This window comes from Phalangium opilio, unplaced genomic scaffold (assembly GCF_054372755.1).
Source record: "Phalangium opilio isolate 3A_F unplaced genomic scaffold, DU_Popi_V2 ptg000329l_1, whole genome shotgun sequence".
Lineage (NCBI taxonomy): Eukaryota > Metazoa > Arthropoda > Arachnida > Opiliones > Phalangiidae > Phalangium > Phalangium opilio.
Window position 1 is genome coordinate 965,028 of NW_028324226.1, and position 14,168 is coordinate 979,195.

A 14,168-nucleotide genomic window follows, 5' to 3' on the forward strand; every position below is an offset into this window, starting at 1 on the left:
AACGTACCGGAATAATTGGAATGTGAGTATTGTAAGGACAAGGCAAATTATGGAGACTATACATCCAACGTAAGTTATGACTCTCAGAGCTAATTCGTGTCCAAAATGCATCTGAAGTTTTAAATACGTATTAGTTGCTGTGGTACTTGTTTTAAGGAGTTTCGTGTACTTACTGGTATGGCTGTTACGTCCATGAGTACGGCAAAATTAGTTAGATGAGAGCATGCGCAGACAGTGTGTGTCCTATTTGCCATTCTAACTTGGCAACCCTTCTCTGACCATCCTCTTCGACTGAAATCCCAATAGACACACTTTGGGTTGGTGACGTTCTCAACTCTTAAGTTTTTGAGAACGATAACCACTGGTTCGGATAACCTAACTACTCTTTCTCGACCCAAGGACACGGTTACCACCCTTGAATTAACTATCTGAGAGACCGGGATGTCCTCGGCTTCGCTTCCTCCCACCATTTTAGGCGCGCGATATATCGCTGGTGGTTGAGCGGGACTTAGAATCTCGTCCATGGCATTGTAGGAAAGAAAAACCGCTTTGGCGAGACCATTCCTCGACGTTTCTAACAAAGCTCCAGCTGGAAGGTAAACTGAATCTTCCATCTGTGACCAAGTAGTTGAGGAAATAGCTTCGACACTCGGTAGTTTTAAATCGGTGACTGTTTGCGCTCGAACTATATTCATTGTTACCACTGCAAAGTCAAATTAATTTCATTAATGTTAATTAATAAATTAACTCGGAGATAATAACTTACAAATATTATTCTGCGCGTGACTAAAGAGACCCTCTCTATTTTGCGTATCAGCCAACAATCTAACGTTTCTTTCAAGACCATGTAATAGCGCGGACGCGGCTTCCCGTTGCTCGACGTCCGATAAATCTTGCCAAGCTTCGCTTTGCGATATATCCAATAGATTACTTCCAATATCCACAACGGACTGAACTAGTTCTTTGACCACCAAATATCTTTGTTTTTCGTCTGGAAATTCTATAACTCTGTCCTCCATTTTGGATATGAGTCTCTGAATGATACCCATGGCTTGAACTATGTCCCCTCCGTATAATGGCTTGGTTCTAGTGATCAAAGCAAAATCAGCGGCTATATTGACCACTGAATCGCCTTCTTGGATCTGGAATTAAAAGGCATGGTTGCTTAAGTATTAGGTTGAAAGGGGAAAAGTGTCAAGATTAGGACATTACCCTATCCTCAAGATTATCAACCCAAGGTGAACTGCAACCACCCAAGTCGGGTCTGTCGGGATACCAACGTGTTGATTGCATGCTACAATGCCACCTTGCATCTCCTGTAATTATTGTTAGTTAAAACATGAACTGGTTTCTAGCCAGTTTCATTTTCGTACCTCGAGCACCACCGGGACATTTTTGTATTGCCGTATCTCCGGCTCTAGTCCAATTCCAATATAAATTTCGACTACGAATTGGGTTACAATAATCAGTAGACAAATCCGTCGTTGATAAGATTGGTCTTTGTGGTATAGGGGATGGTGTGGGCTCGTCTATAAATAATTATTAAAATTAACTTAAGTTTTCAAGTTAAGGTTAGTTTTCCTTAAATACTAACCTATAAAATCGTCTCTTTCAATTTCCAGAATCTTCGAAGTTACTGTCTTTGTTCCCGCCGAATTTGGTGACGGCGTTGCGACACTTTCCGGCTTCTGAGGTTTAATCACAGCCGGTCCTAAAGTAGTTGTGGTTGTCGTAGTACCTGGCGTCGAACTATGTTGAGGAAAGTATGAGACGTTGATGGGAGGTGGTGGATGGTGGTTGGGCGCTTGATTGTTGTTGTTGTTATTGTTATATAAACCACTTCCTCCTGTTGTGGCTGAAGACGACGTGGCTGGGTTGTTAACATTGCCAGTACCACTATTCCCACCAACACCACTACTTGACCCTGGTAACACCGCTGGAGGGTGACCCGTTGGAGGAAAGACGATAGGCGGTGGAGGCGGTCGACGGGTGGAACTCGGAGAATCTGCGTTAAAAGGTTTGGGTTTGTTTTTATGTTTTCGTTTAGGCGAAATTGGACAAAGTTTACAATTATTTGCGCAACCCCTTTCTAATTTCCTGAACGAGTTTGATATCGATCGATATTTTAGAATGGTAACTTTTCAGTCCATTTTAATCGATTTGAACAAACCCGATAAGTAGTATCAGTTTTAGAGTCTTACCCTGCCGCGAGTGCCATGTTCCGTAACATGACGTTCCTTGTCACGAAACCGCTTGAGTTATTCAAAAATAATCGATCAACTAAAGCCTTAGCCACCAGTCATATATAACTCGAACTCCAAAACAAAGACTAACAAAACTGGAGCAGGGGGGGGGGAACAGTAGGGACATTTTCATAGTAAATTTACATACTTTAAGCAAAGTCGCCCATTAACTACCGTCACATAAATTGCATAAATTATATATGCAAACCAAATATACACCCGACCTGAAACTATTCCATTTTGTAAATTAGTTTGAAAAGTACCACCATTCCATTAAACCAGAAATGGGAGGGAGGTAATGTTTAAAGTTTTAATTTAAAACTACAATACGAAAAGAAGGATTATGTTCCCTCAACTCCAGTTATGAAATCAGATTCTACGCCAAACCGCAAGACCGAAATATGCGTTTTTGCAAAACTGCTTGTATTACTAACTCCCCGCTTAATTATTTGAATTCGTTCCTAAAACTTTTCCGTTGAAGTCACGAACTATAATTTCTATACTATAATTATTATATACAGGGTGTTCCAAAAAGGGTGGTGGTAGAAACGAAGTACAGTGGGACTGGGTTTCGTGGGCGAGTTTGAGTAGCAGCTGTAACCCAAGTGCCATCGTTTTCAAGGTTTATTTATGATTGGAGTGGTTTACCCTTGACCCCTTAATTAAATTAGCATTGACTTTCACGAATCAATTTCTTAAGGGGTAATCCATAAAGTACTCTAATCGTCGTAAACGGTATGACCCTTGGGCCAAAATGTCATGGAAATAACATTTTCGACTCAAAATAGACACCGCTAGAGTTGGCTAACCTCTAGTGGTGTCTCGTGGAAATCATCCAGTATGGAAGCGTACCCCGGAAGTTTCTCCTTATGTAATATTCGTATTGGTCTATTGATTTCCCATATAACCCACTGTACAACAGTCCTATAATTACCCTTCGTGCAACAACAACCTGTTTGTATATTGTAAAAGTTACTTACCAGGCATGCATTGGTAGTGGGCTTCCAAATACTTTAAAGTACCGGGACACGGGTCCCCGAAAACTGTACTGGATGCTGGTAAGCTGCAACCACTTTTCATTCCGCAACTGTAATGAAAAGTTTTTCGGTCAGTCAAACTTTGGCGGGTAACAATGACGGAGAAATGAATCAATATATATATATATCTAGGTTTCAGACTAGGAGGGTTGATACCCTTTACACCAGGAGGCCAGGCTACGTGGTACTGCGATTTGCTTGTCAAGTTACCTGGACTCCTTGTGTAAATGGTATCAATTGTCCTAGTCTGAAAACGTTTGTACTATAAGCGTTCGGGTTTGATTCTAACCTTTCTTGCATAACCCTGAATGATAGTCTCGACATACAATCGACACTCCAGTCGAGACTACCGTGTTCGTTACATATTCCAATTGAGAATCTTCCGTAATTGGCTCTAATAAGATGAATGAAATGGCCTTCTTCGCACGCGATCGATAATTGACTGCCTTCGCAAGCGTACGCCGTTCTGTAATGTGGACCATCTAAAAATACAAACAAATTAAATACGCTATTAGTTCAACTGTTCAAGAACGGAAAACGTTAGGGTTAGCGGTTGGAACCAGGCTGTATTTAATTACACAAGTAGAATAATCTTACACTCACCTCCTTTTGTTAATTATTATTATTATCAGAATAGGATAATAGAAGGATGACACTCTGTGTACTCTTAATATTTTAATATTTTAGTTATGTAACATGATTCTACACAGACTCATGTACCTTTTAGTTTACTCTCATGGCCATCAAACTTCAGATGGGCATCGCACCGTGCTAGGGTTTTGGCTTTTTAGACCTATAATACCTATTATTTTTCGTGCATTAAGCGCTGGGCACTCTGTTTATCCGTTTATGTGATTCGGTTTAGTAATCTTGCTCTAAATGGTCTGGTGTTGGGAAGGCTCTTGTTACGATTCTCAAAGAGAAGTGTTATATACTTCAGATATTATTATTGCAACAAAAGCTAGTTTTCTCTTGTTTATTAATTTCCCTAATTATGCAATTCCCTTAAGAGTTTTATATTATTATTTTTGTAACGAAAATCTTTTTTTTTTCTTCTTAATTTCGTTCCAACTTTTTGTTTCTATAATCCTTGGGCGCTAAATGTGTTTCCTAAAAGATGGCTATAACAAGGGGTATGACACTTTGTGTTGGTGTTGTCTTCTCGCGTAGAGCCTAATCAAGCCTAAGGCAAGGAAGGCATTGTTTCCCCCTTTAATTCTAAACAATACTAAACCAGTGTCCATAACTTCATTATACGTGTTAACCCAACAAAGTGTGGTGTGGTGGTGGTTTTTTTTCTTCTTTCTTTTTTGTTTTTGGTGTTTTGTTTTTGCAAATTTTTAAATTTCCCAGGAGGCTACTTTTGTTTTTCTTTGTGTTTCTTTAAAATAATTTTTTAAACAAAGGTGTACTGACTGGGGGAGGGAGGGACGGTGGGTGAATTTCCACACTGCCAAGGATCTTCTCTTTCTTTATGACTAAATGTTTTCCTAGGAAACAGTGAATATATTTAAGCTACACTTCCATACGAAAGGCTGACTTTTATATTCAAATTTTTCACTATTTTTTTTACGTCGCCTTCTCTCTAATATAAAACCACTAAGAATAAACAAAGGAAGGCATATGGTTGGTTATACACTATAAAGGTATCTTTAGAAGTTGATAAATTTGAAGTGAAATTAATCTTCTCTAGTGGTGTAATGTCACCTGATTGTTAAGTATACAGGGTGTTTTGTGATAAGTCTGGAATAAATTAAGGGGTGTGTTCTTTGGGGATTGTGAGTCAAAAATGTAACTTCTGTCTCCATTTTGCCGTCTGGGCCACTGTTTTCAATTCAAGATTGGCGTATTTTACTGATGACCCCTTATGTGGGCTTCGATTTTGTGTCCGTTGTGGCAGAATGTTATGGAGATTAACATTTTCGACTCAAAATTGATTTTCCATAGTACTTCGGGTCTGTCCTATCACAATTGTTTTTTGAACACCCTGTATATGTATGTTTGTTTACCTTAGTTTATCAATTTTCTTCGGTAAAGTTGGGTTGGGTATTATCTTACATTATACGTTGGCTACACTACTTGTCATGCAAATATCGTCCATCCGTATATTATAGGCCAAAAAAAGGAGAAAAAAAAAACCCTTTTTCAAACCATAAAGGAAGTATATGCGTTCACTGTCCAAACCAACAAACAACCCCCCCAAGGTCTTTTTGGGCTTTATTTTAGCTTGGTTAGTTAACTCTTGAACAGATATTTTCTACCCCTACTGTCTCCCAAAACACCCACCACCCGCACTACCTGTTTATTTTTTTATTTCTTTTTCTAAAAAGAATATGTCAAATTTTGTTCACGCCGAAATTGAAAATTTAATTTATTTTCATGGAATTCCATCTAATTTTCTTAGAATGAAAATTGACTCAATCTTTGTAAATAAGTTATGCAGGGTTCGTACAAACCTGGAAAACTCAGGGAAATTAATAGTTGACAAAAACGCCGGGTAAACTCGGGGAATTCTAGAATTTTAGTGCAATTCATTATTCGATCCATATGTGGGAAAAGATTCAGAGAAATCCTTTTTCCAAAAGTTGTACGAACCCTAAGCGTATTTGCTTTTAGTTTAACTTAATGATTATTCTGATGTTTAGCTAAAATCAAGGAATTTATTTTAATTTCAGAATGACGTCACGATGGACATTTCTTGGAAGGGTCACGTTTGGCCATCAGCGAGGGATCAAGTTTTGGGCGGTCTAGTGCACGACCGAGCTGCACGGAGGATCGCGGGAACCAAACCGTACTATTCTAAATATCTAAAATGACGTCACTCTGGTTCCCGAACGCGTTTGTTTTTCGCGGTATTTTTATATCGGGTTGCGTGAACTTTGACTTTTGTGGTGTGGTTACATTTGAACTTGACGTGAATTACGGTTATCTACGGGTTCATCGGGATGCCTAAATTAGTGGGTGAGTACATAACTTGGCGCGCGAATAAGCAAACTTTAAGGTCAGAGCGCTGCGTCCCATAGTCCTTTTTTCCAGCTGTGAGGTCAGAGAGCCGCGTCCCATAGTCCCTAACCCTAATGCGCAAGGCCAACTGTAACTAGCGAGCAGTACCAAAATGTTGCGAGCGCATTAACAAACTTTCAGATCAAAGCACAGCTCCCATAGTCCCTTTCCCTACAACGTGCGCATCTGGCAATCACGTGATCGTGTCACCTTGAAACATTTTAATTGGAGTAAATGGAGGCCGATCAAGTTTATTACGGTCCAACCTGAGAGTGGTGGAAAACCTACAAACTGTCTATCGTGAACTTTCTATTGAACATCAAATTTCGTCAATCGGTTTCCCAAATAGCTTAAAAAAATACACTTAAAGTCGCGACGCTGGTTAGTTTTTAAAAACAAGTTTAGCTTTGTGAACTTTTCGCGTGATACTTTAGCATCGTTTTTTTGTGTGACATTTTTCACCATCTTTGGATTCGATCATCGTTAAAATGTAAGTACCCGTTTTATTATGTATTTTTTGTCGCTCGCTTTGTTACGTTCCTGTGCTTTTTGCGTTATTTGGTTATTAATGAGGTCAGACATCGAAGCCCGCCTATAATAAATGTAGTATAGATTGTATATCGTGGATAAATCATGAACTTGTGAAATGGATGATAGGTCAGTTAAAAAACTATAAAAAACCACTCCCGTTGTTATTACCCCATATATGGGAAAAAGCCTGGAAAACTCAGGGAAATCGGTTTTTCCAGAAGTTTTATGAACCCTGGAAAATTAATTCTTTAAAATTTTATAAATTTTTAAGAAAAAAATTATAAGAAATCCCTTAAGAAGAATCTCTAAAAATTTCACAAAAGGTACCTACTGACTGTGGGTACGAAAGTCTAACTTGAATTTTTCTCAGAAAAACTTGTATTCGTTCATAATTCAACGGAGTATTCATTAATTTTAATATGCAAATTTGATCTTCTCGTATTTGATTTGCCAGGAGGTAGGTTTAAACCCCGGCAATTTGGTTCCCAACTTAGTGCTTACTCTACCCTACAGGTTAGGTGAAAAATATCCGAAGATATCATTTCGATTAGTGATAGAGGTTTTTCTTTTGGTACGCTTACGAAATGGCTAGCCATTAGCACCCCACCGCCAGCTATAAATGACCATCCATTTGTCACTTTGATCCCTAACAGACACCAGCAACCATCCCTTGCCGATTTTCCCCCCAAAATGGCCGCCGACAGCCTTGTCAGCTTTAGCTTCTAACCATCATAATTCAAACTGTTCGCACTCCCTTCCACCTATGATACACCCAACCCTATAGAAGGAAAATCGCAATTTTTTATATCTAAAGCGGATTAGAAGTATATTCAGTGATGTACGAATAGGGATACCAGTCGGTCAAATAATGCGTTTTGGTTTGGTTTAAGTCTGTGAAACGTCTCAACATTCACACGTTTGCAATTTGACACTGCTTTACCGATCATTTTATGTCGAACTATGTTCAATTACCGTTTTGTCCGTATTTCGAACCTTTTGGGGGCTAAATTACCGTTTTCTACAGAAAACCTAGTTTTACATTGGAGAAAAGCTTCAATGGACCATAAGTTTATAAGGTATGTTCCATAAGCATGACACTTCCTGTACTTGGTAAAGCTAGAGACTTAATGAGAGCTACTTCGAGAACGACAAGCGAGAATTGACCACACTCGGTAAAAATTGCAGTTCATCTTCCTATTTAGTCTGTACTAAGCCTTTGACAGCACCTCACCAGGCGTCGCTTTACCTCGAATCTATGACGTTCAACAACGTCACTTCATACCAAGCTCTCAGTAACCAGTGACAAACTTACATAACTTATCTTATGAACGCGATAACGTTTTCAAATTGAGCCCATTTTTACCTCAGATGATAGATTTATAGGCGTGTTTATACGTATCAGAATGTATCGAAAGCTATTTATATCGAAATAACAGTCTGTACATAGTTTTGCGCAAACGTTACATGACGTATTTATTTCGTGATGGGAACGAAAAAAAAAACACGTAGGATGGTGTGTGTGTTCCAGGTTTTTGGGATCCGGGGTGTGGCGTCAGTGGGTGAACTTTAACGCTATACATCCACGGAATATCCTCTCATTATGGGATGGGCACTCTCACTCACTTACTTCCCAAAACTATCTGCTCAGAAAATTGCACTCTCTCTCGAGTCTCGCAAGCTGTCTTACGAAACGAAATTAAGCTTAGACTCTACGCAATTTATTGGTCAATAAAATAGAAAGGTTAGTTCCCCCCATATAAGCTAGGTACATTAATATTAATAAAATCAAGAGAAATTCGATCAGATGATTCTGATCTATTTTAGTCTGTCTTACCTTCGAATTGGTTTAGAAAATACAGGAATAATAACGTATATACATCTTTTATTTGTTTGCCAAGAGATGTTATATTAAAAGCTAATTTCGCCCCTGGATGTATTAATGTCTCTTGGAATCATCTTCCATCTTCCGCAAGCCCTCCCCCCCCCCCCTAAGAAACATTTTTGCATAAAATACTTAGGTCTTCTTATTATTGTATCCTCGTGAGACGACGAGGGGTCGTAAGTAAACTCCTACGTAATACAGGGTTCATACAACGTTTGGAAAACAAATTTCCCTGAGATTTCCAGGTTTTTCCTCATATACTTCCCTGAATTTTCCAGAGTTACGAGCCTCCAAAGTTTAGTGTAATGCTATTCCTATGGAGGGGGTTGTTTGTATACGTTTTGCTTAATTACTCGGTCCCTGTTTGTCGTAGCCCTAAGTTTTTAGTATGGTTGGATGGGGGACAAATTGGACTATAACATACTCGAAGGACATCCCCGTATCTATAATATAACCAGAGTTACGAGCCTCCAAAGTATAGTGTAATGTTAATCCTATGGAGGGTATGTTCACGAACATTTTGCTTAATTACTCGGCTCCTGTTTGACGCAAATTTCCCTTATTTCCCTGAATCTTACTAAAAATTCGAAATTTCCCTGAATTTTCCATGAGGTTTTTGTCAACTATTTATTTCCCTGATTTTTCCAGGTTTTCCAGGTTTGTATGAACCCTGTAATATGTACATTTTTTAATGCACTAATATTTTAGTATACTAAAGTATCCGTCCCCTTTTATAAAGCCTAACTTCACGTGCTTTCTCTCTCTCTCTCTCTCTCTCTCTCTCTCTCTCTTTCTTTTATATTGTTACCATAGCAACAACTTTGGTGGGTTTGATGGTTCGTTTCATCCCTCTTAGAGGGGAGGGGGAAACACCAGGTTTATACTTATTGTATTTTTAAGGTGGGATTGGATTGGCAATTGCGTTTCTTACAATTCAAGTTCAGTTTTTCGTCTTCTTTTCTTTTTATTTTGGGTTGAAAATATTATCCACAGAAAAATGCGATCGAAAAAGGTAGATAAGGCGTTAGATAAAATTATAGCTTCTTTTGTCGGTGTTTGAAATTACACACTTTCAAAGGAAAGACGAAACCCACCAAGAATGGCAGAAAATGATTAGGTTAAGTTTCTTTATATCTAAGAACGCTGTTTTATACAAAAGCTTTTGAAAGAGAAAAAAAGGAAAGAAAAATAAGAGAAGAAAAACTAGTTTAGGTTATGTATTATTTGCTCGTTATACTTGTTAGATATTTTGTTTAGATATTATTTTACAACTACAAGCCATGTACTCCGTCGCTATATCTCTTTGTTTTTAGAAAGTATATTACAAATTATGATGCGCTACTGATACGGTATAACACACCCTATACGGTTGAGTAACGACTTAAGTTACTATACGCACGTTTCTCTTTGTGAGTAATTAAACTTTTTAGCAATCGGCGTGAAATCAATCTAAAATATCCGGAAAAATTATTCTAAATAAAATATATCCTCCTGATTTTCATTTTTACTACAATATATTTCTGGTCAACCGAAGATGGTTGTTAATATGGGATGGAAAGAGAGAATTGCAAGGATCTCTCTCTCTCTTTGAGAGGAAATGAGACTGAAAGAGAAAAGTGGTCATCCATCAATGAATGCGCGGGAATTCAGTCAACTGGAAACATTTTATCCGAATTTACGGGAGGTATAAAAAATTTTGGCCCTGAAGCCCAAGGAAATATGATCAAATATTATAGTGAAAAGTGTCCAAAATACTTTTCAATTTCATTCAGAACTTATATGAAAAAAGCGGGAATTCTGGTTTTAATATTACTACCATTTAAGCCACGTTTTCTGAATGAGTAGCATATCCTCATGTTCAATTGCCAGCAATCGGCATCAATGTCTGGTGTGTTGACCACCTTTTATTCTTAAGACGGAAGGAACATTGATGGGTATGTGCATTTACAACAGAGACTTAAATTAAGATACGGACCAATTTTGGTGCAATACTGGTAACTTTTAAGCCCTATCTAGTGTCTTTGTTGTCCATATACCCATCAATGTTACGTCACAATCCTATATCAAGGAGACAATTCAGCGCCCCCTCCCCCTTTTGAAATTGCAAGTATAATACTCTTAGTTTTAAAGGGATTATCTATCGACTAGCGGCCAGTTAAGTCCTCTTTAATGATCATTCAATGACCCCGGTCACATAAGCTATATCACGATTAATACATTACGTCACGCAGAAACGCGTGGGCAAACTCGTATGAAAGTGTATAGAGCCCGGACCTAGTATGAGGCGGGATTCTCTTACCCAAAATTTACGGTTTATTAATACTAAAGGCATAAATATTTATCGATGGATTCCATAACCGAAAGAGACTTCATGCGAGAGAGAGAGAAGGTTAAAAGGCCCGCGATGGATATTTTTAATAACAGGTAGCACGATTCCAAGATTCATCCATAGGGCTTCTTCAAGAAATCGTGACTTTCTTTTTCCCGGGCGCCCGAATTGATATATTAGGCACCCAATAAGCGAGAGAGGAAAGGTGTTCCCTACGGAAGGACAGGTGCCGCCGCCGCGATTTGTAGGAAGCCGCCGCCAATGTCTTGTAAGAATTTTTCTACGGGGGCCCCCTACGAGTGTAGGTAGCAAGCCCCTTATGGAAATTATGACCATGCCCAGATTGCAATAGTTATTATAGTTTCTTGTCGTTTGGAATTTCATACAACAGTTGTTAGGGTTATATTAGGGATGCACGCGGCTAATTGGAATCATGATGTGTAGCAGTTTTTCTCAATGTTTCTAGGCGGATTTGCTCACTGTGTATGACGTATTTTGTATGACGAATAATTTATATGGATGCGCGTTGCACCTGGCGCTCGCACCTGACTTGGCGTTGCTAAAAAGCAATGTAATCAGTCTTAGAAAGACGTCATGATCAAGTCCGGCCCGTAAAACCCTCGTAGAGATTAACACGGGATATATGGGGGCACAATTATTCCTATTAGATGTATGTATTCCTGGTTATACTTAAAATTATTAATCTATATTATTACTACGACACTGGTGAAGTATATTAGATACCTAATAATTCAATATTCATGGAATACTCTGAGGAATTCGTGTTTTGAAGTGGTAGGACTATGGGCTGACGAAGCTTGGTTGGTTGTATGTTTTTATTCGTTGCAAATTTGGGATGGAGAGTGTCGCCAAAACGTATATAGAGGGAAGAAGAGAGTAGGATTGGAGAAGACGGAAGCCGTATTGGGGATGCGTTGCCATGGTTACGCGATGGAGAAAGGCATGGAGGGAGGGAGGGAGAGAAGGGAACCTGATGGTAAAGGCGGGAGAAGATGAAAAATTGCGCTCCTCAAAATTTGGGAAGCCGCTTATACTTTTCTCCGCGTGTGTGTGTGTTAGCTTCCTCGCGAAATGACGACGACGTCGAGGTGGTGCTGGTTGGTGCTGCATGGTGTATCTCGCGCCAAAAAGGTTGCGAATTTTCCCGCGCGCCGCCTCGTCTCTTTTTTAAGCTTTTTAGAATAATTTTTCAAGAAAAATAAAAATTTCTATATCCCGACGCCGCGCCGACCTTAGTGATTGAGTGAGACGCCCCTTAACATATTTTACCCGCAAATATCAAAAATATATATATATTTCTTTACTCCGGTCCGTTCTTTAGATATAATATACAGGGTGTTACAATAAGGATGGTTGTTATGACCGTAGTACACTGAGATAAATTTTAAGTCGAAAATGTTGTAATTTCTAAGACATTTTGCCCCAAGGGTGACCCTAAACAAGTTATAATTAGATTGTTTTACGGATGACCCCCTAAATAAATTACAAATCATTGTTATTTAGTTTAGTAATTAATTATAACTTGTAAACTGTGGCCCTTAGGGCAAAATGGCATAGAAGTTACAACATTTTCGACTCAAAATCTCCATAAAACCCACTGTTTTTTGGTCGGTACTAATACCCTTTTTGCAACACACTGTATTTTTGAGAGTCTAGTAAAGATGGTAAAAAAATCCATATTTTGAATATACGCTACCTAATTTAAATCCTTTTTCAATTTGAATATATATATAAATCAAATATATATATTTTTTCTTGCCGCTTATCTAAATTAAATTTCAACATATTTAGAATTAAAATTTGATTTATCATTTTCGAATAAATTTATTTATTTAATATGATATAAGATAAGTAATTTTATTCCTGGGTTAAACCCGACGAATCGATTTTGATTTCTTTCAAAGACTCATCTTATTTAGTTATTATATTGGGACTTGGAAGTTTCCCGCGTAAATTTTAAGCGCAATTTCCTTTTTCTAATTTTCCAAGGCTTTAAATTCCATATGCCTACGCGCGAGCTACGCTTTAGAAGAAGAAGCGGAATAATAATAAAAATATTCCCTACTGCTTTTTAAATGAAGATGAAGAAGCTATTAATCTCTTAATCCGTAATTCATCAATGTCATTTCTCCTTTAAGAGCCGCACCAAGGAAAAATAAAATAAAACACTTCTTTTTTATTATTTTTTTTAAGGTTTTATTGTGAATTTACGCAATTTTACTTGTAATATTTAACTGGTATAGCTTGCCTGCTACATTATGGGATACTTTTTATACAGGGTGTTGGTACAGTGGGATGGTTCTATGGGAAATCAATTTTGGAGTCGTATGATGCATGTTGCAATAAAGTAGTTATGATTGGAGTCTTTTATGGACGACCCCTAATTAAATTTAAGTAAGAAATTGAATTTAGTTAAGGGAGTCATCACTACTGAAACACCCTAATCGTAACTTGTAAATGGTGGAAATTATGGCAAAATGTCGACTTGCAATTGATTTCCTATAGAACCATCCCACTGTACTTCGGTCCTGTAATTACCCTTGTTGTAACACCCTGTAGGCCTGTATAATAATATTACTGGGGGGATTTAGTATATTCATTGAATTATTTTGGGGTAAGATTCTAAAGAATTTCAACGCGTTCTTTGTGTGTAAGTAACATTGGGTGCCTATAGTAAATAGGAGGTTTTGGGTTAGCTGTTATGTGTTTTTTCGTAGGAAATCAAGGGCCTCTCTCTCCTTCATGGTTGCCTTCGTGAGCTCAAATTCGACCACCAAAAGTATTTTGCAGTTAAACGTTTTTCAACATTGTAATATATTAGCTAAGTCCCTTTCCCCGCTGAATCCCCGGGCGTTCTGGTTGGGAGAAAAATGTTGGTGGGTCTATTTTCCATTAAAACTTTCAAACAGTGATTTTTCACCCCATTGAAAAAGAAAGAAAAACACACACTCAAAATACTTGAGACGGCATCCAGACATTTTTAAAATATTTTTATAAGATCATATTTTTTTATATAACTTTACGTTATGGTCTTTTACGTAATCCTCAATTTCAAAATTGGGTGTTTCCAAATATTGGGAAATTCAGTGGCTAAAATGCAATCATGCGCGCGCAATTTCCCT

The 14,168-nt window shown here is 38.1% G+C and overlaps 1 protein-coding gene and 1 long non-coding RNA gene across 2 annotated transcripts in view; one reads left to right on the top strand and one right to left on the bottom strand.

Annotated features, from left to right (window-relative positions):
• Positions 1–14,168, bottom strand: part of LOC149610201 (latrophilin Cirl-like) — a 120,049-nt gene that overhangs the window by 4,370 nt on the left and 101,511 nt on the right. Inside the window, exons 4-11 of the mRNA XM_089858999.1 lie at positions 3,570–3,762; positions 3,224–3,330; positions 1,595–2,005; positions 1,374–1,529; positions 1,213–1,316; positions 767–1,142; positions 174–703; positions 8–111 (exon numbers count right to left, since the gene is read on the bottom strand). Of these exons, the coding sequence (XP_089715125.1) occupies positions 8–111; positions 174–703; positions 767–1,142; positions 1,213–1,316; positions 1,374–1,529; positions 1,595–2,005; positions 3,224–3,330; positions 3,570–3,762 (1,981 nt within the window). The remainder of the gene's footprint in view (positions 1–7; positions 112–173; positions 704–766; positions 1,143–1,212; positions 1,317–1,373; positions 1,530–1,594; positions 2,006–3,223; positions 3,331–3,569; positions 3,763–14,168) is intronic.
• LOC149610202 (uncharacterized) overlaps positions 1,883–14,168 on the top strand; it is a 168,769-nt gene continuing 156,483 nt past the window's right edge. Inside the window, exons 1-2 of the long non-coding RNA XR_016376602.1 lie at positions 1,883–2,017; positions 5,956–6,773. This is a non-coding gene — a long non-coding RNA (uncharacterized LOC149610202). The remainder of the gene's footprint in view (positions 2,018–5,955; positions 6,774–14,168) is intronic.